The sequence below is a fragment of the Coniosporium apollinis genome, assembly GCF_000281105.1.
Source record: "Coniosporium apollinis CBS 100218 chromosome Unknown supercont1.58, whole genome shotgun sequence".
Classification (NCBI taxonomy): domain Eukaryota; kingdom Fungi; phylum Ascomycota; class Dothideomycetes; genus Coniosporium; species Coniosporium apollinis.
This window is the reverse complement of record NW_006913320.1, coordinates 1-27949: the sequence shown is the minus strand read 5'-3', so window position 1 is coordinate 27949 and position 27949 is coordinate 1. Positions and strand designations below refer to the sequence as shown.

At 41.6% G+C, this 27949-nt stretch overlaps 6 protein-coding genes across 6 annotated transcripts; 4 read left to right on the top strand and 2 right to left on the bottom strand.

Moving 5' to 3' along the window:
* Nucleotides 1–287: 287 nt before the first annotated feature.
* W97_08569 (uncharacterized protein) lies at nucleotides 288–2018 on the bottom strand (the record flags this gene model as incomplete). The annotated part of the gene is made up of 4 exons (XM_007786436.1): nucleotides 288–472; nucleotides 527–1435; nucleotides 1485–1684; nucleotides 1735–2018. The coding sequence occupies 4 exons, from the start codon at nucleotides 2016–2018 to the stop codon at nucleotides 288–290; spliced, it is 1578 nt and encodes a 525-aa protein (XP_007784626.1).
* An 879-nt stretch (nucleotides 2019–2897) lies between these two features.
* On the top strand, nucleotides 2898–4545 carry W97_08568 (anhydro-N-acetylmuramic acid kinase; the record flags this gene model as incomplete). Its single annotated transcript, XM_007786435.1, has 2 exons — nucleotides 2898–3050; nucleotides 3304–4545. The coding sequence occupies 2 exons, from the start codon at nucleotides 2898–2900 to the stop codon at nucleotides 4543–4545; spliced, it is 1395 nt and encodes a 464-aa protein (XP_007784625.1).
* A 382-nt stretch (nucleotides 4546–4927) lies between these two features.
* W97_08567 (uncharacterized protein) lies at nucleotides 4928–5740 on the bottom strand (the record flags this gene model as incomplete). Its single annotated transcript, XM_007786434.1, has 1 exon — nucleotides 4928–5740. One exon carries the CDS (start codon nucleotides 5738–5740, stop codon nucleotides 4928–4930), a length of 813 nt encoding a protein of 270 aa, XP_007784624.1.
* A 1833-nt stretch (nucleotides 5741–7573) lies between these two features.
* W97_08566 (uncharacterized protein) lies at nucleotides 7574–9302 on the top strand (the record flags this gene model as incomplete). Its single annotated transcript, XM_007786433.1, has 3 exons — nucleotides 7574–8148; nucleotides 8219–8880; nucleotides 8977–9302. The coding sequence occupies 3 exons, from the start codon at nucleotides 7574–7576 to the stop codon at nucleotides 9300–9302; spliced, it is 1563 nt and encodes a 520-aa protein (XP_007784623.1).
* A 614-nt stretch (nucleotides 9303–9916) lies between these two features.
* Nucleotides 9917–12380, top strand: W97_08565 (uncharacterized protein; the record flags this gene model as incomplete). Its single annotated transcript, XM_007786432.1, has 4 exons — nucleotides 9917–9962; nucleotides 10017–11395; nucleotides 11824–11915; nucleotides 11978–12380. 4 exons carry the CDS (start codon nucleotides 9917–9919, stop codon nucleotides 12378–12380), a joined length of 1920 nt encoding a protein of 639 aa, XP_007784622.1.
* A 2725-nt stretch (nucleotides 12381–15105) lies between these two features.
* On the top strand, nucleotides 15106–15618 carry W97_08564 (uncharacterized protein; the record flags this gene model as incomplete). Its single annotated transcript, XM_007786431.1, has 1 exon — nucleotides 15106–15618. A coding segment is annotated over one exon (513 nt), but the record flags the coding sequence as incomplete, so codon positions are not given.
* Nucleotides 15619–27949: the final 12331 nt, after the last annotated feature.

Genomic DNA, 27949 nt, shown 5'->3' with positions numbered 1-27949 from the left:
AAAGTCGACGGATATGGAATCTCGCAGGTGAGTTCCAGGGGACGTTCAAGCAATCATAACTATAACTCAAGCGCTGCCGAACCATTTGCCCAGTATCTCTCGCACAAGATCCTGGTAGAGCAATTGTTCCCAAGATGGCGTAGCTGTATACAGGCATCAAAAGTTTCAAGTATGAAAAAAACCTCCATGAAATCGAAGAAACGCTGAGTTGACTGAGTTGATTTCAAACACTGCAATTACCGGTCCTATATACACGCTATGCATTACCCTTCTATCACACATCTACTCTATACATCTAGCTGCTCAGATGAGGTCTTCTCGGGAAGCTTGGCCGAGCTGACCGACAGACCCCTCACTGCTAGGACATCCCCGCGCTCGCGGTATACCTTCTCCATCTGCCAGTTGAAGGGGCTGCCGGTGGAGAAGAGGACATCGATGGACTCCAACGACCTGCCAGCAGTCTCCGGATAGACTGGATATTTGTTAGCACCGCTATATTGGAAGAATGTCGGCGGGTAAAGCTTACAGAGATACACAATCGGGATCCACAAGAGGTTCAAGCCGGCGAACAAGAAGTATGTCCTGTTCTCGAGCGTCTCGAACATGATGGGGTTGACGAGCACAGTCCAGCCAACACCGATAGCCCAACCAGTGATACCGAAACCGTTACCCAGGGCGCGCATGTCCGAGGACCAGATCTCAGTCGGGATCAAGAATGCAACAGTGCCCCAGGTTGCAGCGTAGCAAAGATTGAAGAGGAACAACATGCAGACTGCAGCAGGGGCATAGCTGCTCGCTTTCGCCGGGTTGGCGCGCGAGGCTTCGTAGACGGAAGCGGCGATGAGGTTGACGGCGAAAAGCCCGAAAGCGCCACCCATGAGGCAAGTACGGCGGCCGAGACGGTCAACGATCTGAGCGCTGATGATCGTGCCGATTATACCGATGGTGTTCAGGCCACCTGCCAGGCCGTTCTGAGTGAGAGTGCTGTAGCCGGCAGCGGAGAGGAGAACAGGCGAGTAGGCTGTGACGGCGGTGATACCAGTCCATGAGGCCATGATTTGGAGCCACAAGCAGAGCCAGGCGCGGCGTCCGAGGTGTGAGCCGGGCTTGCCGCCACGGCCGATGAGGATCATCGCGAACTGCATGGGTGATTGAGGCTGAGCTTCCTTTGCGACGGTGACGATCTCCATGAACTCGGTCTCGACATCAGCGTCCCACCGGCCACGGACGCGCTCGAGCACCTCACGAGCGTCGTCGTAACGCCCGACAGAGGCGAGGAACCGGGGGCTATCGGGAAGCATCTTAATACCAGCGAGCAGCAGAAGAGCGGGGAAGCATTGGAAGGCCAGCAGGAAGCGCCATCTGATGTCAGAGTAGCCGTTGTTGATGAAGGCTAGACCGAATGAGAGCCAGTATGCGACAGAGATGCCCAGGTCTGTAGCATGTTAGGTATATCCCTCCTACATGCTTCTTGGGCCACTTACAGTTTGCAATGAAAACATAACCTAGATAGCCACCACGATGACCGGCGGTTGAGGTTTCTGAGATGAGCACCGGGGTGATGCCGGTCAAGGCGCCAGTACCGAGCCCAGTGATCACACGAGCAACGAGGATGAAGTCGCTGGACTGGGTCGCTGCCTGTAAGGCACCACCGATGAGAGCGAAGATAGCACCGATGAACAGACTGCGTCAAGTCAGCATTGTTACTACTAGACCAACTTGGTGTATACATACCCATTGATACGTCCAATGCGATCAGCGAGCCAGCCTCCAATGAAGCAGCCCACAATACAGCCAAGATAGTAGATTGAGACAATGCCACCCTGATGCAGAGTATCCGTCACAGTTCCGTCGTCCAGGCCGATTCCCACTTCAGTCACGTAGCGTGGAGACGCGTTAACGCCTCCCATAACACCCTGATCATAACCCTCGAAGAAGATACTGATCAGCGAGAAGGTTTGGATAGCGAGGTTGAGCTGGGTGGGAGAGAAGCTCTTCCACAGTGTGGTGTAACCCATGGCAAAGGATTGGATGTGTTCTCAAGTAGGGTAGAGGAGGAAATGTGAGTTGTCGAGTCTGGAGTATCCATGGCAAGTGCGCTCCATCGTCATTTATGTATCGCGTGTCCTGAGTCCCCTTTCCGAGGCTACCGGCGAGAGCAGCACAGCTCACGTAAACGCGCCGAAGCCTCTGAGGGCGGGAGATTGACGAACAGGCTTGTTGCCTAGTAAGCCTAGTATGCCATGTGCTTATTCCCACGTTCTCTCCACAGAATCTCAACTCTACGGAGCAGGTCTGGGCGACTGGTTGTGGAGGGACGGGGATAGCGTGGAGAGGCGGAGATCTGGCTGGGCTTTTTTCCGAAACAAAAGATCCACTAAGTGAGCCGTTCTGCCGTTTATCAATGAGAGTCTAGTACGCGAAATCGGACATCTTTCGGAGCACCGGCGTCTCTGATTTGTCCAACCATTAACCCACGACTCGTTGCCGTTCAGGCGATCGGCCGTGGTGCGCTTCTTGCACGTCTATTGATTGCAGATGTCATCATCTCTACAGCCGCGGCAGGGCTTCAACCGAATCGCGGCTCCGGTCCGTCTCCCCATGGTCATCGGATATGGGGTGCTCGTGGCATGCTGAACGGCCAATGCTGTTCCAGCCGATTGACGGCAGCAAGCTGTAATCCGTGATATATCAACGCAATGGTTTTCCCTGTGGTGGTCCATCAAGCTCCCATATCTTCGCAATATCTCCAATTGACTACCTTCTTTCTCCCCACTATCGTCACAAACACATCACATAAACATCACATCCACACCTCTTGACGGGATATCAAAGCGTACAAGTCGCAGACACAACAGCAGTAGGACATCTCTGTCAAACGCAGTCTGCCAAACACAATGAACGGCTTCGTGCAGGTAAACGGTGCCTCAAACGGTACGGCCAATGACATGCCAAATGGCATACCAAACGGCATATCAAGAGTCAACGGAGCTTCTGAAGGTCAGCCTCTGGACCTTACAGTCCTGGGCTTGAACAGCGGGACGTCAATGGTGAGTGAAGCCACTTTACTCAGCAACGCTTTCGCCGTTGCGTTATACACGGCCACCTCAGGCTGTGCTCTAAGATGGGAGGTTGGATTTTTGAAACGTTCAATGACTTTGATGATTATGTGGAATTCTTGTAGCTCACCGCATGTTTTTTGTATTTGTGACTTACTCGAGTTTCGCTCTTTTGCTCACCTGTCCACTCTTTACGCGCTTCAGCAAGTCAGAGAAGTTCCTCAGTTGACAATCTGTTATGCAGGACGGGATTGACTGTACACTATGCCACTTCTACCAAGAGCACCCGGACGCGCCAATGCACTTCGAGCTTCTAAAATACGGCGAAATCCCTCTCGAGCAGACCATCAAGAAGCGCGTCATGGACGTCATCCTCCACGACCGCGCCTCCGCTTCCGGCCTCTCAGAAATCAACGTCCTCCTCGGCGAGACCTTCGCTGACGCGGTCCATGAATTCTGCAAAGAGCACAATGTCGATAAATCGAGCATCGATGTCATCGGCTCGCACGGCCAGACCATTTGGCTGCTCTCGATGCCGGAGCCAGGCCAGACGAAGAGCGCGCTCACCATGGCCGAAGGCTCCTTCCTTGCCTCCCGGACGGGTATTACCTCCGTTACCGAATTCAGGGTCTCGGATCAGGCCGCGGGACGCCAAGGCGCGCCACTGATCGCATTCTTCGACGCGCTCCTATTGCACCATCCGACTAAGCTCCGAGCATGCCAGAACATCGGCGGCATCGCAAACGTGTGTTTCATCCCGCCCGACAACGCCGGCGGCGTGGACGAGACGTACGACTTCGACACAGGCCCAGGCAACGTCTTCATCGACGCCGTGGTGCGGCACTATACCAACGGCGAGCGTGAATACGACAAGGACGGCGAGATGGGCAAGCGTGGGACCGTGAACCAGGAGCTTGTGAATGAGTTCCTGCAGCACAAGTACTTCAAGCTCGATCCGCCTAAGACGACGGGGCGCGAGGTGTTCCGCGACACGCTTGCGTTCGATCTGATTAAGAAGGCCGAGGGGCTCGGCATGTCGCCTGACGATGTTGTTGCGACTGTTACGCGCGTCACTGCGCAGGCTATCGTGGACCACTACCGTCGGTATGCGCCCAAGGGCATGGAGATCGAGGAGATCTTCATGTGCGGCGGCGGCGCGTACAACCCGAACATCACTGAGTATATCCAGAAGCACTATCCGAAGGCCAAGATTATGATGTTGGATGAGGCTGGTATTCCGGCGGGCGCGAAGGAGTCGATCACATTTGCGTGGCAGGCGATGGAGGCGGTCGTTGGAAGGAGCATTCCTGTGCCCACGCGGGTCGAGACAAGGAGAGAGTATGTACTTGGGAAGGTGTCGCCGGGAGAGAACTACAGGAAAGTCATGCGTAAGGGCATCTCGTTCGGTGCGGGTAAGGATCATCTTACCCCGGTCAAGGAGATGGTCAACTACATCGACGGCAAGGTGTTCAATAACAAGTGGTAAATTGGAGAACCAGGACTAGTGCATCACTGCCAGGGCGTTAGGAGTTCCTGGTGGTTGCTGGGACCTTATATGTATAAAGTGGTTTCGTGATCATTGGGATGCACGGCAAGACTCTAAAAGTCGCTGCCTGGGGCTGGGATGTACATACGAGAAAAAGTACGAAAGCATCTGCTCGTTTTCCCCTATTGTGACGGCGTTATTTGAGATTAGGGATATCTTTGTTTCTTAAGTTCTATAGTTGTATTACAAGTACATGCTGGTACTGCATGCATTTTGACGTGAGTTTGCCTTCCATGTCTTGCATGAGGCTTTTGGTGGTCGTCATCTCGCAAAGGCTTGTCAAGTTGTTGTCGTTCCATTGCTATGCGCCCCACTGCTGCCCTCACTTGTTCTTCTTCTTCAGCGCACCTCCATCGACTGTGATTTCCTGTCCGGTTACGAACCCAGCGCCAATGAGATACTCGACAGCATCAACGATGTCCTGCGGCCGGCCAGCCCTATTCGACGGATGCTGCTCTTTATCCTTATCCGTAATCTGGTCCTCAAAGTTCATCCCCTGCTTATCGCCCTCTTTAGACTCGTGTGCAACCTTGATCCTGCCCGGCGCCACCAGGTTCACCCTGATTCCCCACTGCTCGCAGCTGATAGCCATGCTATGCATGAGTCCTAGCAGCCCACTCTTTGTCGACGCATATCCCTCCTGATTCGGATCACTCTGGTGTGCGCGGAAGGAACCGATGTGGATAATGCACGGGCCGGGACCCTGGACGTTGGAGGGATCCTGCGTCTTCATGTACGGGATGCAGGCCTGCGACATGGCAAAGGGCGCCGTGAGGTTCGTCTCGACGAAGGCCTGCCACTGTGTGATAATCTCAGGGTCTTCCATGGTGGCACCATCCTTCCATTGCGGCGTCGCGATGCCGCCGTTGTTGACGAGGACATCGATGCGGTTGTCGAAGAACTCGGCGGCTTTCTTGACGGTCGACCGGATGGCTTCGACGTCGCGGAGGTCGCAGAGCGCCCAGGCGACGCGGTCGAAGTGGTCTTTCAGGTGCACGGTTGCGGTGTACTTGAGCTCGTCTTCGTCGACGTCGAGGAGGTAGACTTTGTCGCCGTGTTCGAGGAAGTGACGGGCCATAGCGCGGCCGATGCCGCGGGCCGCGCCGCTGATGAGTACATTCCTGTGGTCAGGCATTGCGGAGACTAATGTGTGGAGAGAGGTGGTTTGTGATTGACTGAAGGGAGCGCAAGGGATCTCTTGCGTGTGGGATTGTCATGGACGACGCAGATGGGAAGATGCGAGTAATTCATGATTCGCATTAGATGACGTCGTTATGTCGTAGTATGTGTCTTGACGAGCATGAGGTATTCGGTTCAAAACGAGCGCAGCTAAACAGAGAGAGCTTCATGAAGTTGGGTAGACTCCTCTTTGCGGTGTGTAAATGGCGACTGGGATCCGTCCAGACGGATGGCGGCTGTCAGAGCAGCTGTCACAGCTCCAGGGCTCGACAGGGCGGCACCGCGGGCCGCCTTCCGAGCTTAAGTCAACAGATAAGTCACTGGATGCTGGTAGAATATTAAGCTACGAGCAGATCCTAATCTCTCCGACCGAACCGACGAAGCCCAAATTCCATCTGCAAAATCAGGTGATTCGAAGGGTCCTTGTCCAGGTGCCTATCTGGAGCTTGCACGCGGCGGCGAGAAGTCCGATAACTACTTCTTGTCTCAACGGGAAACCTCTGGCTGCCGGGAAATGTTGCCGAAAGATCAATCGAAACACAACAGATACAAGCTTCAGAGAATGCGGCTCTGCTCCGAAGCATGCCGCAGTCCGAGGGTAGGAGCTCGGAGGAAGCAGGAGCTCCGGCCTGCAGAATTACAGCCGACGGTATGGGAGAGATAAGCCCCCACCATACTCGAATAGAAGCGTTTGGATCAAGAAAGAAAGGTATGTCGAGGCGCTCTCGATAAGCCGAAGAGCCAGCCAGAGCAGAGCGCGTCAGTCGCAATAAGACAAGACCAAAACGTTCGACACTCCTCATCCCACTCTGCGTGTCTGCGTCCGCAGGGAACGACGTTGTCGACGGGTGGTGCAGGTCAGAACAAGAGTTCCAAGCTCTTACGGCTCGTCGGCTTGAGACGTCGGCGTTGGCGCCACCCGCGTTTTAGCGTGCTGCGGAGACTCCACAGCCCTAGAGATCCATGGATGTCAGTCCACAGTCCCGCAGTTCACATCTTCCCGCAGTCCGGCGCAACCTTGGAAGCCTCTTGAATCGACCGACTCTCACACGACCTCGACCAAACGCTGTCGGTATTTATCCGCTGATGAGTACCGAAATAGGCCCTGGCCATAGGAGATACGACTGGGACATACCGTTGATATCGTCCCTCGAGACTGTCCCCTCACGACCAGAGGCCGATTGATCCCGTTGAGTTGTTTCCTTCATGTTGTAACGTTATTCGGGGCGACCGAAGAGGAAGCCCAGAGCTCACCGGAATCCTGCTGGAATTTTGCCAGCAACTGCAGAGATAAGACAACCACAACGGAGCAGCAGCGATGAAGCTTGCTATGTAGTCTTATCCCCGGTGGCGGGTCGTGCGGGAATCTGTGGAGCCCCCTGCCTCTGGACGCCACCCAGGTGCATCGCCGACCGTTTTGCGACTTGCATAGCGCGACATGCAGGAAGACCGCCTTTGCCTCATGCGGCGCGGGCGTTGCAGATCTGCGCCATAGATGCCGTGGCGGGCTTCTATTGCTTGTTTGTCTTGGCCTGCGACATCGACGCACGATGCAACCTTGTGCTTGTAAAGGATGGATGGAACCCTGCCCGACTGGGTAACCCACAGGCTATTGACCTGCCACTATGGAAAGAACCCCGCTCGGGTGAGTTGCTGGCCGAGGTGATCATGACCAGCATATAAAGGTATGATGTTTCCCACTTCTTTCGTTCGTTTCAAAGTCCGTGTGCAGTTGGAACAGTAGGATACACACGCCGGAGAGTGTATCCACTTCAACGTTCCTCCCATCATGTCCAAGTTTGCCAGCTTCGTCGCTCCCAACGAGCCAGCCGACCCTGCCCCTAAGGGTATCCTGGCGACAGCACGCCAGGCATGGAAAGACCTCTTTATCTGGAACCAAAGGGCCGAAGTCATTAATGAGTACGGGGAGGCCCGATACGAGTGGCAGAAGCCTGAACCGTTGAAGAATCCCATCAGCCTCTTCGCGCAGCTGTCCGCTCGCGACTGGCTGTTCTTCCTTGTGGGCCTCGCAGCATGGACCGCTGATGCCTTCGACTTCCACGCTCTCAGTATCCAGACAGTCAAACTAGCCGCATACTACAAGCAGTCAAACACCTCCATTTCGACAGCGATCACCCTCACCCTTCTGCTGCGCTCTATCGGCGCCGCTTTCTTCGGCCTCGCAGGTGACAAGTTCGGCCGCAAGTGGCCCATGGTTATCAACATGATCGTGCTCGGCGTGCTTCAGATTGCCACCATCTATAGTGCAACCTTCAACCAGTTTCTCGCAGTCCGGAGTCTTTTCGGCCTCTTTATGGGCGGCGTCTACGGCAATGCCATTGCTATGGCTTTGGAAAACTGCCCGTAAGCTCTTGCTTCCTCCCACCGTTGCTCGCTCGCCCCTGAAACATTCCAGTGGCTAACAAAGACATAGGACTAATGCGCGCGGTCTCATGTCCGGCATTCTTCAACAGGGCTACTCGCTCGGCTATGTCTTCGCCGCATGTGCTAACCTCGGCGTCGGCGGCTCTACTGAGTCCTGGAAAATTGTCTTCTGGATTGCAGCAGGCATCTCTATAGCCGTCGGCTTTATCCGCATGCTCTTTCCCGAATCAAAGCAATTCATCGAGGCCAAGAAGGCCGGCAAGCAGAAGAACCACACGCCTGGCCAATTCTGGGTCGAAACCAAGAAGATGCTAGCGACAGAATGGAAAATGTGTATCTACTGCATCATCTTGATGACCTGGTTCAACTACTACAGCCACACGAGCCAGGATTCCTACACGACGTTCATGCGCACGCAGAAGGAGCTTAACAACGCGCAGGCTAGCCGCGCCTCCATCCTTATGAAGGTCGGCGCGTGTGTCGGCGGCACAATTATCGGCTACCTCTCCCAGTGGATCGGCCGGAGGCGTGCTATCATAGGTGCGGCGCTGATCAGCGCCTGCATGATCCCAGCCTGGATCCTTCCGGAGGGCGAGCGCAGCTTGTCTGCTTCGGGCTTCTTCATGCAGTTCTTCGTTCAGGGCGCGTGGGGCGTCATTCCTATTCACCTCAACGAACTCTCGCCGCCTGCGTTCAGGTCTTCTTTCCCTGGTAAGCCCCTCGTCTCCCACTTCATCCGTCTTGTCCTCCGTCTCCAATACAGAAGAGAGGCGCTTGGATTACAAACGCTAACGTGTGAACATTTAGGCATAACCTACCAAATCGGCAACATGATCTCTTCTCCAAGCGCCCAAATCGTCAACGCCATCGCCGAGGCCATCAGCATGCGCTCCTCCCACGGCAAAGCCGTTCCTTCGTACGGCCCCACCATGGGCATTGCGACCGCTATCATTGCCCTCGGCATCGTTGTCACTACTGCATTTGGCCCGGAGAAGCGCGGCAGGCATTTCGAGCTGGCGGGCGCGGCAGGCGCGGCGCATGTGGCGCCTGAGGGGAAAGATGTTGAGGATAGGTTGGCGTCTGTGGGGTCGAAGGGTCATGCTGAGCAGATGGAGCTGGATGAGAAGCGGTGAGGTGTTGAATGGCTTGGTTGCTTCGCTTGAGGCAGGAACCAATGGGCAGCTGGATTGCTGTAAGTATGGTTGGTCTGGATGTTCTACCCAGTTCAACGGCCCAGCGATTGTCTCCCGTGCTGTACGAAGTGCTACAAGCACTACACTGGTATGCAAAACATACCGGACTCCTTAGCCAGGCGGTAAGCCTTGTGTATTGGAGGTTTGTACGAGATCGCACACCACTAGCATATGACTGCTTTAGATCACTAGATAGATAGACACCTAGTGATAGGTGCTTTCGCTAGAGCGTACTTAAGCTCACCGTTGCTTAAATTGACGCTCTTAGGCGGGTTTAATTCGAGTTGGATGTAACCCGATAGCCCCCCGCCTGGAGGAGAGAGAGGCGTATGACTCAGCAAGGCCATAAGGCTCGCATATCGTGACCGTGTTACGTCCAAACGGCATCAGCCGTTGGATTGTGCTCTCGGTCTCTCCGCTTGCCGGGCATAAGAATGGAGTTCGTGTCCACCCGGCCTCCGGATCCCTTTACTTACCTATTGTGACATAGGCTCATCTAAAGAAAGAACTATAGCGCAGCCCTCGCGTCAGGCGTTTAGCTCCTCACATATCAAATGCCGGATAAGCGACCTCGCAAAGTCCAGCGCGCCTCGCGGGCTTGTAAGTCAACCTCGCTCCTCACATGCCCATGCCCTAAATAATCCTTGGCCACAGGCGACTTCTGCCACAAGCGGAGCATACGATGCAAGCCCAGCCAAGAGGACGCCGAACGATGCCAGAACTGCGTGGATTTCGACATCGCCTGCACATATACTCGGCCGTGGAAGCGGGCCAGGACCTCCGTCGCAGGCTCAGAGCTAGCCACAGAACGGGCGCAAGGATGGGGTGCTGAGCCCATAAGGCAGATAAAGGACAACAAGAGCAACAACGCCAGTGCTGTAGAGGATGCCGAAGGCCAACAATCGGACCCCGATGCCGCGTATTCTGGCCGTATGGCAAAACAATACCGCAGGCACGTTGATGAGCCTCTTGGTCAAGCATGGAGGGCGTTTGCTATAGCAAGCGAATCAACGATCTGGGCACTGCTCAATGCCTACCACCGGGTCGTGTATCCAATCTTTCCGCTTTTCCACCACGAGACGCTGCTTAAGCGTCTACGCAACCACGACCACCTCAAGGATCGTGGCTTCTTTGCCTGTGTAATGGCGGCGTGCGCTTTGGCATCTGCCCGCGGCCGTGATGGCGCATTGGCGGCCTGGCAAGCGGATAGTGCGCAATCTATTCCTGTTCCGTCGGAAACATTCTATGCTGCTGCCCGGGACGCAATACCTAAGGACACTCATTGCGCCAATGAATTCGAGTATCTAAGGGCCTGTGCCCTTCTGGCGATAGTCAGTATTCAGTACGGGAAGATTGATGCTGTGCATGAGCATCTGGGAAACTACTTTACCCTTTTAGCTACACAGCGTTTCTACGATGAATCGCAGTGGCCAGCTCACTTGTCCAGGGTTGAGCGCGAAGAACGGCGGCGTCTATTTTGGTCAACGTACACCCTGGACGTATACTCGTCCACCGTCTGGAGTGGCCAGATGCGCTCAAGAGAGGCGCATGTGCAAGTACCTTATCCTAGCGAAGCCGACGACGAAAAGTTAGAAACATCCGCCATTGGACTGGTGGACCCCTCGTGCTGGCTTCACGGGTGGAATTTCACCACAGATCTATATCGGGTCCTCGAACACACCGTCGATAAGCTGCGCTCACGCCACGCGTTTAGCGGCCCACTACGGCCTATGCAGGCTGCCTTTGCGACGGACTCGTTTTCGGGCCCTGTAGTTCTACAGTCTGTTCTGGATGTCTATGCACGACTCCCTTCGCGATTCAAAACCATCCCTTCCGTAACGGGTGAGCAGGCCCACGACATCTTTGGCTTTCAGGCTGCAAATATACAAGCCACCCTCCAGTTACTCCGGATAGTCTTGTTTTCTGCAGAAGAAAACGTTGACATGGACCAGAAGTGCAATGTCGCTGCTGACTTGCTTTCCGTATTCCATAATGCGCCGGTGGCATATCTCAAGGCTATCAGCACTCCGCTGGTAAGTTTTCAATACACATCTGCCTTTACGCGCTTCAAGCGCAACTCCTACGGAGATAGAACCCGCACAGGAGTGAGAGCCGTGCCGCTCCATCACCAATTCCGGAAAGAGGATACCAGCAACACATCAGCAAAGAAAGAATCATGCAGCAGCGCAGGCGCCGTGGCTCCATCACTAACTTCTCAGCATTCTCCCTGTCCTGCAACCACTGCCTGCCCCACCGCCGCCTTTGCACCTCATTAAGTCTTGTCCTTCAATCACTAATCCCGCCAATCCGCCACCATCCCCACGAAATTGAATACCGCACTGGAATACAAACCCCACCGCTCCACCGTCAATCGCTCAGGATCTTCCCTGTTGTCCAACTACTGCTCTTTCACTTCTTCAATAGGTTCCGTCTTGATACCGGTTGCTGACCTGGCTTGCAGATCTACCACCTCGGAGGTATCGGTACGATACTGGGTTCGGTTATGGAGGGCCCACTGTCCGAAGCGTCGTACTACCGTGTTCGGGGCATGCTGTGAGTTTTCCGCGAGGGTACGAAAACCTACAGCTTTCTGACGCAAACTGGCACTCCTGCAGTCTATCCATGGCCGACCTGCTCGAGCATCTCGAGTCTGGCTTGCACCATACGGCTGGCATAAGCCGCGGGCTACGCGCACAAGTCGATCGTATCGAGGAGTACATGTCCTTGCAGCGCGCCAAAGCTAGAGACTCCAAAGTGTTGCAGCCACACGCCATGGTCAGCGCAGAGACCGCGATCGGCGCAAACACGTTGCCGAACCTCTCGGCCGCTGCTGCTCCGCCCGACAATGCCCTCCCGCCGCTGAATGGAATCCAGGGATACTCGGAGTACTCTCCGACCGAGATCCAACTGCCACCGGAACTGTTCGAAGACTGGCCCTGGCCTTTTGAGTTGAGTGGTCAGGAGTTCGGCTTCTCCTGGCCGGGTGTTGATCCATCGGGCTGGGAGATTACGGTATGACATTATGCGGGTTTGTTCTAGTAAGATTTACGTGTCTCTCGACCCTCGCGGTGATCCTGAGGTCGTTGATTCAACGCTCGTTTTATGAAGACTAGGGGGCGTCGGCGAAGGACGGGAAACTGGACAAACGTGGGGCAAGGAGCCTCCGTGCTATCGACAGGGGGTGTGATGATATAGCATTCTAAGGCGGGCGAAAGGGACGGGTTACTGTTGAAAAGTTTCCTTGGGAGGAGTCATGCATCTCGTGGGCAAAGGAGTTTGCGCGGAGTAGCGGAGCTATCGGAAGGACGACTTTAGGATCTCTAGCTACCTATTATACGCCTCTCTCCGGTTCCTAGCCTGCATATTCCATCAGGAAAAATCTTGGACGCTCAGAGCCACCGAGCGACTCTTACCTCTACTGAGCAGCTCGCGAGCGTGTCTAAGCGCTCTACGCCCAAGATTCTGAACGATTGGAGTACTGAGATTAAAGTCACTAAGATCGACAGGGGAGGAGATAATTTCTCAAACGCAGTCTCTAGCCAACGTGCGCTGTCCCTGCACTTGATTCTAGCCTTGCATATAGAAGCCGCGCGATCATTCAACTCTTTGCTGTTCAGCCAGTGCTGCTGAGAAAGAAAGATCATTAGGATGCCTAGCTCCTAAGACCAGGATTCGCAGATATACACACGCCGCCATGATGGCTTTAGTATTTCTAGCGTTATTGTGTGCGCTCAGTTGTCCGCTTTGCCCCTTTTTGATTGGTGTACCACTCAGGCGCTAGCAGCAGTGGTGGCTTTGTGGTGGAAATGAAGATATTTGCAGGCAATTGGTTCGATCTACCATGCCTTGTGAACTCTAGACAGCCTGATCGGCACATACCTCTTGCACAGCCCGCGGGTGCCTACAGTGACTTTAAGCTAATATCTGCGGCCATCGCTAGATATTCCAACTCCTGCTTCGAGCTTGCACTTATTCTATCGCCTTATCAACACTTATGATGGACGGCAACCTACACTACCCGCTAGCATCTCTATGCACAACATGTCGAAATCTCTTCTCGCTGCCAGTATCCATCTCGTCGATCGTTGCCGGAAACTTTCACGCCTACTATCCGCCACGTCTACGGGATCAATGGCAGCATTGCGACTTCTGTTGCGATATTCTTGGTATTCTCCAAATACCCTATCAGAGCGGGGTTTAGCTCTTAGAGAATCTCTTTACTGATTAATCTCACGCAGAACTAGGCAGAAGGTTAAACCGTCCTTCCAGCCTTCGACAGAACATAAAGACCCCAGATACGCCGGAAAACGAGAAGTCACTTGCGGAGTGCGGATTTCATCTCCGCCTTGCGACGCCAACTGGTGCTCCCCTTATCCATTTCATGCTGAGTTCACATCGTGCCGACAAATTCGAATGGAATTTTGCTGAACTAACTTTGGTCTCACGGGGTAAGTCTTCTTTCCAGTCAGCCCTAAGAAATCGCCGAGTTGAAGAACCGAACAGGAGCAGCAAGATCCGGTCTAGCTCTACAACCGAATCTCGACATGCGATCCAGCGAAACATATAACCTAGTCCGGCAGTGGCTAGGTGAATGTAAGCAAAGGCATACTTGGGGTGACTACGGGACTCCATCAAGGATGAAGAACAAGTGTACACTTCCAGGGTGTCGTGGTCACCTGCGAGAGGAAGACGCTGACATTGCTCCAATTTGTAACTTGCGGTCGGAACCGCCTCTTCCGATGCGCCTCATCGATTTGAATCCTCAAAGCTCGGAGAATGGAGCCGCTTCACTAGCTCCTCGCATCGTGTCACTCACAGCTCATAACAGCGATGGGATGGCTCCGTACGCTGCACTGTCCTATTGTTGGGGAGGTGAGCAGCGACACGCGCTCATGACCAGTGTTATCAATCAGTACTCTGCCTTCCTTTCAGTATCCGAGCTACCTTGCAGCATCCAGGATGCTATCTGGGTCACCCACCAGTTGAACATCCGCTTTTTGTAGGTGGACAGCCTATGCATCGTTCAAGACGATGCGGCCGACACAAATGCTCAAATGGCGAAGATGGGTGCGATATTCTCCAATTCGCTTGTTACGATCTGTACGAGGAGTGCAAAGAGTTGCCACGAGGGTTTCCTGGATCCAAGGCAGCCACATCAGACCTTTGTCACTTTTCCCTTATCTAGTGAAAGTAATGAAATGGGTTCGTATCCTTCGCAAGGGGAAGGCAACTAATGTGGGTCCCACGCGATCCAATATTTGCCCGAGCCTGGACTATGCAGGAGGCTTTCATGGCGCCAAGAGTTCTAATTTTCAGCAGCTTCCAGTTCTTCTGGATGTGCAGCAGAACTTTTGGTGCAGATGGCGGGGTGTGGAATCGCGAGCAATGGCTACGATGGACTGGTCTCAAGTTCTCCACTGAAAGTAGGGCAGCGCACAAGCTGGCATTACAACGGTCTAATATGGCATCTTGGCTACAGCTTTCGCAAGAGGAGGTGCACCGCATGTGGCGAAGCATGGTTGAGATTTATTCAGAAAGATTGATGACTGATCCTCTCGACAAACTTCCGGCAATCTCAGGCGTGGCGAAGCATGCAGCGGATTTGATGAGGCGAACCGATGAACATATTGAGTATCTTGCAGGACTATGGAGTCATACACTCATCGAAGATCTCTGTTGGTTTAGAGCACGCGAAACCACAGGTACTCGACCAACGCCATACAGAGCGCCTTCTTGGTCATACATGTCTGCGGATGCCAACATCGAGTTTCTCGATACCAAGCCATTCATAAGCAATTTAGACTCTCTCATCACAATCAAAGACTGCTCTACTACACCAGCGGCCCACAATGATTCCTTCGGTCGCCCCCAAGACGGCATCTTACTTGTCCATGGCCATGTTCTACCATGTATACGAACAAAAGATCTTGCTCACGGCCGTGTCAGAGTTCAGGTCATACAAGAGCCCAATCTGGAAGGCATTGTTCTCCTTGACGTTCTCGATGCGCCCACGGAGCGCGGCACCAATCCTTCTTCAGATACACAGAGCCCTACCTCTGCCGATAGTGAGCGGCTGTTGTGCCTCGTTCTCGCGGAGTACATGAATTTGAAAGAATGGGAACCAGATGACAAGGATCCTGATAGCGTGGTTGGATTAATGCTACAACAGCATTTGAATGGCAGATACTGCAGAATTGGTTGGTTCACGGCTGACTTTGAGTGGAAGGGTCAGATGCATGAAGAGACGAAGAGAACGGTCAGAATCGTTTGAAGCGACAAAGCAAGCAGATTAGCGGCCTGTCAAGTGCCGAGATTCATCCTTCACTACCACCCGTAAACTCCACCGAGGAATAAGAAGGAAATTGCGTGAGTAGCTTCTGTGAAGCAGGGACGGTGTTGACTCCCCTAATACGGGATTTAATCAACATGCTTGTTCAAGTAGCAGGGTAAGTAACTCGCACATAGCGGACGTATTCTGTAAGGTGCGAAAGATCAACGCGGGATTGAATGGTAGCAAGTAGGTTTCTCACTACAATCAACAATCTCAGCCGCCTGTATTGTGATTAATGCAAGCTGGAGAAGGCAGAGCAGATGTACGCGAGCACTAGTCGGAATAAAGAAAGCACTAGAACCGGAGTATACCTCGATGCTTAGGACTATCAAGAGTCTCGGCGTTCTGTATTATTATTAAGGCAAGCTAAAGAAGATAAAGGAGATGCATCTACGTGTATTAGCCGAATAATATAATAAAGCACTAGGACGAGAATATTAATAGACTTAATAAAACTTGATTTTCCACCGTGCGCCGCCTTGGCGAAAACTATAACTACCTTAAAAATTTTTATAGCAAAAACGCTTATAACGCGATAATAAATACTATAGGTCAAAATTAAAAAATCTAGTCTCTAACTTTCTAAGCCTAACCTTACTCTATTAATATATTTACTTTACAGCCTTCTACAACCGCTACTATAAAAGGCTTAGGGATTTAAAATTTTAGCTAATACTTAATTACGACCGTATTTACAACTATAGAGCTATAAAAGCTAGTAGGTGCGGCTAGTACGCTGCGGCTGTAGCTAGTGCTGCGGCTTAGTTATAAAAATACTAAGTACTAACCGCGCTAACTATACTAACTATATATATACCTTAGGTTACTAGTTTAACTTCTAGTAGAACCGCACTTTTTCTTTTTAGCTATAAGGAAGATATAGACGCTTAGGAGTATTTTATAGTATATAAAAGCTTATTAAGGTATAAAAGTATCTATATAGCTAAGAAAACCTAAAAGAACCTTAAAATCTTAATAGAAAACTTAGAAATTCTATAAAAATATTTATATAGTAGTGAGACTATAGTATTTTGTACAGCTATAAGGTAAATATATAGTCTAATAAGAGAAAAGTATGTTATATAGCTAAGAAATACTAAAGTAACTTATAGTATATACTTATTAAAACTAAATAGAAATAGAATATAGATTATGAAATAAAAAGAGTTAATAGCTAAAATAATTAAGCTATATACTAAGCTAAAAACTGTACTAAAAGCTAAATTATAATTTAGCTTATAACTAAGACTATACTCTAGATATAAGTCAAAAATAACTACTTCTTATAATACTATAAAAAAGCTAGAGTAAAGAATATTATAAAATAAAAACTATAAGATTGAATAGATAGTAAAGTAGAAAGTAAATTATTAGGTAAAGTAAAAAAAAGACTAGAAAATATACTAAAAACTATAGTAGAAATCATACTAGAGACTAGATTAAAAGCTTAGTTAAAAACTAAGCTAAAAATTAGAATAAAGAGTAAACTAAAAAGAAACTTTATTAAAAACTAAACTTAATAGTTATTTATAAAATAGACTAAGAATTAGAGTATACTAAAGTCTAGAAAGAGAATTATATTGTAAACTAAGTAGTAAACTAGAAAGTAAGCTAAGAGATAAATTAAAAGATAAACTAAGAAGGAGATTAAGAAGTAAATTAAAAAGTAAACTAAGAGATAAACTAAGAGATAAACTAAAATATAGAATAAAGTATAAACTAAAGTATAAACTAAGAGATAAACTAAGAGATAAACTAAGAGATAAACTAAGAGATAAACTAAGATATAAACTAAGATATAAAATAGAAAGTAAACTAGATAGTAGATTAAGAGATTTAGTAATAGATAAACTAAGAAATATACTAGAAAATAGACTAGAAAGTAAACTAAAAATAGGTAAGAAAGAAGCTAAAAAGATACTAGAATCTAGATAAAAATAATACTCTCTAATATAGAATAAGGAAAGCTAGGGAGGGTTTAAGAGAGTGAACGCCCCTTATTTTAAAAGAGAAAATAGAGGGTTTAAGGGAGAGAATCCCTCTTAGAAAGTAAAATATCTAATTTTACTTAAGTAAAAAAAGTTAATAGATGAAATAAGACTAAAAACTAGAATAAATAGTAAACTATAAACTAAGCTAAAAGCTAAAATAAAAACTAGACTCTAAGCTAAGCTCAAAACTAAGTAAAAAACTATACTCTAAATTCAACTAAGAACTAAACTAAGAACTAAGCTAAAAAGTAAATTAAAGGTAAAATTAGAAAGATTAATTAAGAGATAAACTAAGAAATAAACTAAGAGATAAACTAAGAAATAAACAAAAAAATAAACTAAGAAATAAACTAAGAAATAAACTAAGAGGTAAACTAAAAGAAAACTAAAAATAAAAAGAATATCTTAAATATAGAATAAAGAGAACCAGGGGGGGTTTAAGAGCGGAAACACCCCTTATATCTAAGAAAAAGAGAGATAGAAAGCTTTAGAGAAAAGATATACTCTTAAAAATCTAAATATATTAAATACTCTTTACTAATACTCTAAACCGATTTAGTATAAAATAGGCACATCTAGTAGATAGATAATAAATATAATTTATAATCTAAGAAATCTATATTATAAGCTAGGCAGGCTAAATAAAGTGAAGAAGTTATTAGAATATTCTTTAATACTAGGAAAAATCCAGGTGCTTGTGAAGTTAGCTGCGGTCCAAGATATTTAAAATATTGAAGGTACTCCGAGCGCGCTTAGAGCGCTTAGTAAGTAGCTTATAAGTATCTAAGCACTTAAAGTAATTAGAGCGCTTAGAGTAAATATAAGTTACTTAGTAAGTAAAAAAAATATAAGTTATATAAAAAATCTTGGAGTTTTCTTTCTCGCTTAATATCTACCCCTCTATAAAAATAGGTAATATATTTATAATTTTAAAAATTAAGTAAAATAATAATAATTTTTATTAAAAGTTTATCTCTAAACTAGCTCTATTATATACTCTCTCTGTTCTACTTGCTAAATTAGACTTAGAGCTTTTTTTAATTTTTTTAGTAATAACTAAGTAAAGCTTAGTATACTAAGATCTATTATAAGCGCTTAAAGTACTTATAAATAATTATAATGTAGTAGCGCAGGAGGTTTATCATATAGAAGCTAGTATAGGGTGTGTGTGCGGAGGTTTAAGGTTCTTTATTAGTAATTAGATAACTAATATAGTTAGTTATTAGTTATATTATAGTATTAAGCAGTATTACACTCGTTCTATATACCGTCTAGTCTTATGTAATCTATCACCGTGGTTCTATCGCTGCCTTAATAGTTCTACCTTAATATCTTACCTCCGCGGATATATACAATCTACTTACCTAAGTTCTATACTTAAACCTCTTACCTATAATATTTTAGTAACTATGCTAGAGGATTTATAAGGTAATATATAAGTGTATGATTCGCGGTTAAGAGCTATTATAAGAATTAGGATTTATATTAAGAATAGTATATAGGCTATAGACGTATTATAGTAAGAAACTATAGATACTAAGGACTCTAAGAACTCTACTAGATGTAGAGCATTAATAAGTAGGATAATAGTTAGAGAGAAGACTCCTTTAACTTAGTATTATAATACAAGTATTAAATTAACCTTAAGAAGTCTTAGTTTAGATTAAATTAATTAATATTAATATATAGACTTGGATATAATTACTAAATAGAGGTCTAAAAGTGGGTTATATAGCTATAAAGGGTATTGATAGTTTAGAACGATAGGACGCGCGTTTAGAAAAATAGTATCTAGTAGAAAGAGCTAGAAGCTACCCTTTTAGTAAGATTATCATTTATTTATTTCAAGTATAGCTATAAGAGAGTTCTAGATAGTTTAAATCCGCCTCTATAAAAGAATAAGGTTATATTCTAGCTAGAATAAAACTCTAATTAGTAGAAGATATCTCCGAAATCTAGAAAGTAGTAAATAGAAGTAGAACTATAAAGATTGCTATAAAATAGCTAGTAAGTATTTATAGAACTCTTCTCTTACAAGAAATTAGCGCCGTATTCTTATAGAAAGCTTTTAAGTGCTATTTACTATTATACTACTTACTTTTAAAGGATTTCTATTTACTCTTATTAGGACTTTCGATTTAATCTATTTTTTACCCCTAAAGATATCTACTCTATCTCTTGGACTTAGTTCCGCCTAAGCCTATACCGCTAGAGATACTACTAGTTTATTAAGTAGTAATAATAATAGTGCTTCTCTACCTACTCTCTCTCTTAGAGAAACTCTAAAGCCTATATCTATTCCTATAGGCGGAGCTTCTCCTAAGGATCCCCTACTAATATAAGGAATGCTATAGACTAGCTTATATCCTATTTTAAATCTCGTCTAATAGCTTTAAAGATACTAATACTTATAGTAGGCTCTCTTAAACTTCCTCTTTTTAATAGCATTAATACTACTTACTAGCTTTATTAGTATAAGGCTACTATAAGGAATTACTATCTTACTAATAGAGAGTGAGCTACTAGGCTTCTAAACTTCTACACTAAGTGGATATAAGCTACGATTAAAGGGATGGAGAAGTAGAAAAATAATAATTAGGTGAAACTTAAAGAGTACATTAAGCTAGAGTTTTATAATAATAACTCCACGTAGTATATTAAGACTCGATCTTTCTTTATTAAATAGCTTTTTAAATATAAGACTAAGGTTACTAACCTTAAAGCCTTTACTTATAAGTATATTATTATGTTCTAGAAATGTGTTAATAACAGAGTACTTAATTAATACTTATAATATACTTAGTTTCTTTAGAAATTACTTATTAAGATCTAGGAAACTCTCTTTAAGTAGTGTAAGTTTATAACTTATAATCTAGTATTCTTCTAGTTTAAGTAGTTAATAGAGGAGGTTAATAAGTTAATTCTTATTAAGAAGTCCTTCTAGGCGTTTAAATAATTAGGGGTGGTCGATTTACTAGATACTCTCGAGTATTTAACTAATAGAGCTTAGAAAGTAAAGACTATAAAATTTAAGAATATTTTATTTCCTAAAGCTCCTATATTTCTTCCGATAATAGTAGTAATATTAGGCTAAGGTTATACTCTTTTATAGGCCACTTAGCTAGTAATACTAGTAGTTCCTATAGTTTAGAAGACGCCTCCGCCTATTTACAAGAATAAGATTAATAATCGAGTATAGTAGTTTACTACTATAGGTTTTAACTAGATAGGTGTTAGTAGCTTAATAATATATATATCTTAGTATAGGAATATATATATCTTAGTATAGGAATATATATTATAATAGATAGAAGTTTGTAGCCTTTTAGAGGAAAGTAAAAGCTTTCTATTCTTATTCTATAAATTATGCTAGTTAGCCTCCTTTCTAGAACTAGTATATATTTAGAAATAATACTTTCGATACTAATTAGAGTTTAAAAGTGCCTTCTATAGGCTAGTAACCTTTAAATTTATTTTACTACTAAGAGGGTTATAGAAAATAGTATAACTTCTTTCTCGATTATAAGTAACTATTAAAGATAGTTAAGAAAGAATACTACTATATAAAAGAAAACCGAATTATTAAAGGCACCCGTAAGAGTCCTAAATAGCTAATCTATTTATTAAAAGAGAATAAGCTAGAGGTGCTAGAATAGTACTTTATAATAAAAGGTATAAAGATATTAGCTTCTTTAATTACTCTCTTAGAGCCTAGTAAGAGTAATTTAGAGAGTAATAAAAAAGAGATTAGCTTAGAGTTACTAGAGTACTAAAAGGAAGAACTTATTAATAGTAAGTATAGGGCCTACTCTATAGAGTCTAGATAGGGTGTTAATATAGCTACTTAAGAAAGTATTAGATATTAAGGGGGATACTATAGAGGTATGCGAGGAGCTTGTAGCTAAGAGTTTAATAACCGCCCTACTATAGTTAATAGTAATATAAGGGTTACTAAACCTAGACTAAAGCCTATAGTTATAAAAGAAATATATAATAGAAAATACTTTTCTTATAATAAAACCGCTATCTTACTATTATAGCTACTACTAAACTAGTAGACTTTTTAGATAGTAAAACTAGAGCCGCAAATATAGAAGATTAAGCTAATAGATAACACGACTATAGTAGAGGCGCCTATAACTAAGCCTATAACTAGAAAGAAGAATACTAAGATAGAGTAAGTAAAGGTTATTAAAGTATAGGGTTTATTAACTAATAACTAGCTTCTAGAGGAAATAGTAAAGCTTATTATAAAGTAAAAGATCGCGCTTTCTCTTAGTTAACTACTTATAGGAATACCTAAAGTCTAAAAGCTCTTAATAGAAGTAGTCTCTAAAAATAAAGTTAAGAACCTTAAAGGGAAGCTTATATAGTCTACTAATAAGTAGGAAGCTTTAAGAGGGGTGTTCTATATTAGCTATATTTAGTCCTTTACTATAAAGAAGCTTATAGAGTAAGAAGTCTACTAAGGGCGATAAAAGTATTACTATAAGTATTCTCTTATTTCTATTATTATAGGAGATTACTAAGATATAGTATTCTTAATAGCTCTTCTAGATACTAGAGCCGAAATTAATCTTATAAAAGAGAGTTATACTGAGAAGGCCGGTCTTATTATTAATAGTCTTTCTAAGTATATACACGGTTATTAACTAGTTATAGTAAATAATAAGGAGGTAGAGTTTCTTAGAATTATTACTAATACACTTATTTAGGTTAATAGAGCAACTATTAATATTCTATTCTTAGTAGTAAAGAATATATTTTAGAATATTATTCTAGAGGTGCCTTTCTCTTACTATAGGTTAGTATTAATTTAGTACTTTCTAAGTAGAGAGATATAGTACTAGATTACCTCTATTAATAGCTTATGTAAAGCGAGGTTTATTATAAGCCGTGTAAAAGAGATTCTAGATTAAATAACCTACCTTATAGGATTAGTATCTTTAAAAGAATAAGCGAGATAGTAGCTAGCTATATTTTAATATTAAATTTTACGCTAGCGTATAATATTTTAGTAAGAGAGTAGTCTTTTTATCTTTATAATAATTTTTAGAGTTTAGAGTTTAAACTTTTAGGTAAATATTTTAAGGGGAACTAGAGTTTTACTAACTATGCTAACTACTTTAGAGTTAATCTAAATTAAGAGGCTAACCTCTATCTTTAAGTATTCTAAGTATTCCAATCTATAATTTAGAAGCATCTATATTAAACCTTATTACTTATAGTAAATAGTATTAAACTCGCTTTAATAACGCGATTCTTAAAGAGATTTATTAATACCACCCTTAAATAGAAGTTGTACTACTAAAGAATAGAGGTATACTAAAACTAGTTATATATCTTACTACTTTATAAGTAAAAGACAGATAAGGTTTATCTAATAGACTCTTTAGAATCTAATAGATTTAAGCCTAGAGGCTTTCTTAACTAGAAATAGAAAGCTATTAAAAGAGCGAGTATTCGTAGCTACTTCTATCTAAAAGGGCTATATAATTATTAGATTAAGCTACGCTTTATAGATCTACTAGTTAGATATAGGGTAACACCTAAGCACTTAAGAGTAATAGTAGTTAGAGAGGGACTTTAACTAAAAGAGTAGGAGCTTTTTAAAGTAATAGTTATAAACTAAGAAACAGCTTTTACCTAGATATTATCTTAAATTAGTTAATTAAATCTAAATATTACCCCTCTCTAAATAATACACACTATTCTATATAATGTTTAGTAGGTAAAGAGCTTTCTAGTACCTAAGGTACTAAATAAGAAGGTGATAATAATACTAAAAGAGTAACTTAAGAATAGTCTACTAGAATCTAGCTATAGTTCTTATTATAACCTATAGTTCTTAGTTAAGAAGAAAAATAGAAAGTATTAGCTAGTTAACACTATATAGAACATTAATATAGTTATAATTTAGGATATAAATATACCTCTAAACCTAGATAAGTTCTTAGAATAGTTTATAGAGTATATAATTATAAGTATTATTAACTTTTTCTCTAGATATAACTAGATTTCTTTAGATAAGATAGACTATAATCTTACTACCTTTATAACTTCTTTTAAACTACTTTAGTAGACTACTCTTATCTAAAAAGCTATAAATTCGGTTATATAGTTTATAAAAATTATATTAAAGATTCTTTAAGATTATCTTTTAAAGAAAAGTCTTTCTTTTTTTTTAATAATATTACTATTAAGAACGTAATAACTATATATAATAATAATAAGATTAGTACTAGAATTTACTAGTTTATTAAGTATATCTAGTAGCTTAATAGTATTCTTATAAATCTTAAGTACACTAGCTATACTATTTCTAGGGAAAAGTTATAGCTTTGTATAGTAATCATTAAGATTATTAGATATTTTTATAATATTATAGAAGAAATCTAGTTAATAAGAAGATTATAAGAATAATTAACTAGCTACTATATAAGAAACTCTATTAGGCTAGGGCGTTTATAGGTATTTATACTTACTATGGAGTATAGATTATTAAGTTTAGTCTTATTATAGAACTAATCTTCTAATTATTCTACTCTAACTAGAACTCTAAATAGAGAAGAGAGTAAAAGAAAGTGATAAAACTATTAAAGAATACTATAATAATAGCGTCTATACTAGTTAAACTAGAGTACTTAAAGAAAATAGGGAAGATAATTCTTACTATTAATATAAGTAAAAAAGAATAGAAAAGTAACTTTATATAGCTAAATAAAAGATATAGAAGATATTTATATTAGTATAAAAGTAGTCTCTAATCTAAATAAAAGTAAAAGTATAATACTAGTAAGTTAGAGTATTAGGATTTACTTTATACTTTTAAGAAGCTTTAAGTCTAGCTCTATAGAGCGAAGTTTACTTTAGAGACTAATACTAATATACTAGTTATATAGCTTAATTATATAGTATCTAACTTACTAAATATACTAGTAACTAAATAGCTTATCTAGATCTAGCTATAGAACTTTAAAGTTTAATATATTTTAGATATAAAGAATATAGTAGCTAATATCCTTTTATAACGACTACTAAGTAAGAATAACTTTCTATAGAATACTAAAAATATTAAAAACTTTATTAATATAGAGCTTTCTATAATTTGAATTAGCTATATAACTATTAAAATAATAAGAAACTTCTACTAAAACCTAAATACTTAAAAGACTCTTAGCTTATTACTAAGTATCTTCTAACTCTTAGGCGTTCTACTAATATATTAGCTATAGACTTTTTTTAATTTAAAAGATATACCTTAAAGTATCTTATAAGGAATAAGTACCTATTCTAAAGGGCTTTAAAGAATGTTCTACTCTAGTAAATAGTTAATTCTATAGAGTATTATTAGAAGATTCTATAAAATTACTATAATAAATTAGAATATTAAGAGAGAAAAGGCACTTACTATAAAGTTATAGACTAATACTATTAGAATAACCTCTATTAAGATATTAAGTAGTATACAATAATATGTAAGTAATACTAGATATATCCTCTAAGCTATAAAAAGAAAATACTATACCCAATCTAGACCTCTATACTATATAAGAAGTAGGTATTAAATATAGTATATATACCTACTATAAATAGTAAATGTTACTCAATTATTGTATAAAAAGCTATTTTAGAATAGATTAAAGATTATACTTTTACTATTAGGAACTCTAAGTCTATTATATAGTTTATCTAGAATAATGTTCTCTATTATTATAGTAGTTTTGGAAAGCTAATTATTAATAGAGGCCTAGAAAACTAAAAAGAGTTAATTAAATTACTAGACTAATATAGTATAAAGTAAGTTAAAGTCTTTATCTACTACTTCTAAGTAAATAGAATAGTTAAAAGGGAGTATAAATCTATAATAAATACTTTAATAAAAATGATAAATAGATTTATAGGAAAATAGATTTATTATCTACTAGCTATTTTTGAGATAAACTATACTACTATATAGTCTACTACTAGTATAATACTAGTATAAGTTAGCTAAGAAATAACTATATTTTACTAATTAAAATAGAACTCCTAATCTAGTAGACTTTACTATAGAAGAATATCTAATAACTATAAATCTTCTTATATTATAAGCCTAGTAGTTAGAGTATTAAGATAAGAATATAAGTAAGGCTCTTTTAAGTATATACTATTACTAAGAGTAGAATAAGAAGTACTTTAACACCTATTAGTATTTATACTTAAATAAGTTTAATATAAAGAATTTAGTTCTTCTATATAATACCTAACTTAATAAAGTATATTATAAAAAGCTTAACTTCTAGTAGGAGAGATCTTACTATATCTATTTAGTATCTTTTAACTAGGGAATATATATAACTAAGAAACTTAATAGAGTAGTAGTTAAAAAATAAAGCTAGATAATTAGTTAAAGTATTTTTATATTTACTTTATACTAAATAGAGAAGAACCTTTACTCCTAAATATTTTATCAGTAGATAAAGAAGAGAAGACGCTAGATTCTTTTTTATCTTCTAGAGTAATTAATCTATATAGCTTATTAGAAGAGAATATTAAGTCTATTATTTAGAAAGTTCTTAATTAGATACTATAGAATTATTATATGCTATTTCCTTAAGTAGTAATTGAGCGCTATATATAGTTACTATAAGTAGTAATTTAATACTATACTATATCTTTAAAGGTAATAATTCCTTATTATCTATAGTTATATATTGAAATAACTAATAGATTAGACTCTAAGTAAAAAGAAAAGATAAGAAGTAGGTAGATATTATACTTTTTTATAGATTCTTTTACTAAGCTTTTACTTACTAGTATTTATATATCTACTTTTTATTTACTTATCTATTACTGTAGAATATCTATTTAGTTTATAAGTTTTTTCTTACTTAAGAATAGTTATTTATATTAAAGTCTGTAGATATTTATACTCTTACTATTATCAAGAACTATAGAGGCTATTTAGATACAATAGAGCTAGTATAGAGCTTATAACTAGTTAAAGCGCTTCTATCTTATCCTTTAGTAGTATAAGAGGTACTTTAAGTTAGTATATAAGTAGTTTATTTCTATTAAACCTAAAATAGTATAATTAAGTTCTAGTTAGAGTTTATAGTAGGTTAACTGTAACTATACTAGTACTATAAAAGCTTATTTATATATAAGTTTTATTACTTAGCCTTTCTAATAATTAACCCCTTAGGTTTTTTTAGCTACTTCTTTAGCTTATAGAATCTAGCTCTATTTTTACTATCACTCTCTCTAGCTATTACTAGAGAAGTTAGTATAGTAAATAGATACTACAAGGTACCTATCTATTAGCTAGTAATAAAGGAAAAAGAGGGAAAGAAAGAAAGTAAAAGTTCTTTTATAGCCTACTATTAGAGAATATTTAGTAGACTAGAGTAGCTAGCTATAGCTATACTTAGTATTAAAAAGCGGCGAAGAAAAATAAATTAGAAGCACTTTAGAGAAACTATATCTTATTTTAAGATTTTAAATAAAAAGCTATTTTTAATAAAGAGAAACCTATATCTAGTTAGAAAAAAGCTTTGAAGAATCTTTTTAAAAAAAAAGACTATAGCTAATACCTAAAGAGGTAATAAAAGATACTTATTAAGAAGTCTAAGAATTAGAATTATTAAATCTAGAACTACCTTAGAGTTACCTTCTAGATAAGAGAGGTAAGCTTTTCTTTATATAAAGTACTCTAGAATTATATTTTTTAGTAAGAAAGATAGTTTATTAGCTTAGTCTAATAACTAGGGAATAGTTATCTAGATAAGAGAGAAATTAATATACTTAATAAAATAGGTTTTTCTACTATATGCGGCCTTAGCGAAAACTATAATTATCTCTAAAATTTATATAGTAAAAATTCTTATAACGCGATAATAAATACTATAGATTAAAATTATAAAATCTACTACCTAACTTTTTAAGCCTACTCTTACTCTATTAATATATTTACTTTATAGGCTTCTATAACCGCTAGTATAAAAGCCTTAGAAATTTAAAATTTTAGCTAAGACTTAATTATAGTTATAGTTGCGACTATAGAGCTAGTAGTTATAGCTAGTATACTATAATTATAACTAGTACGCTATAGCTATAGCTAATACTATTGCTTAGCTATAAAATTACTAACTACTAACTATACTAACTATATTAACTATAATAATTACATGCATACTTTAGGTTACTAGTTTAACTCCTAGCGGGATTATACTTTTTCTTTTTAGCTATAAGGTAGATATAGACTCTTAAGGGTATTCTATAGT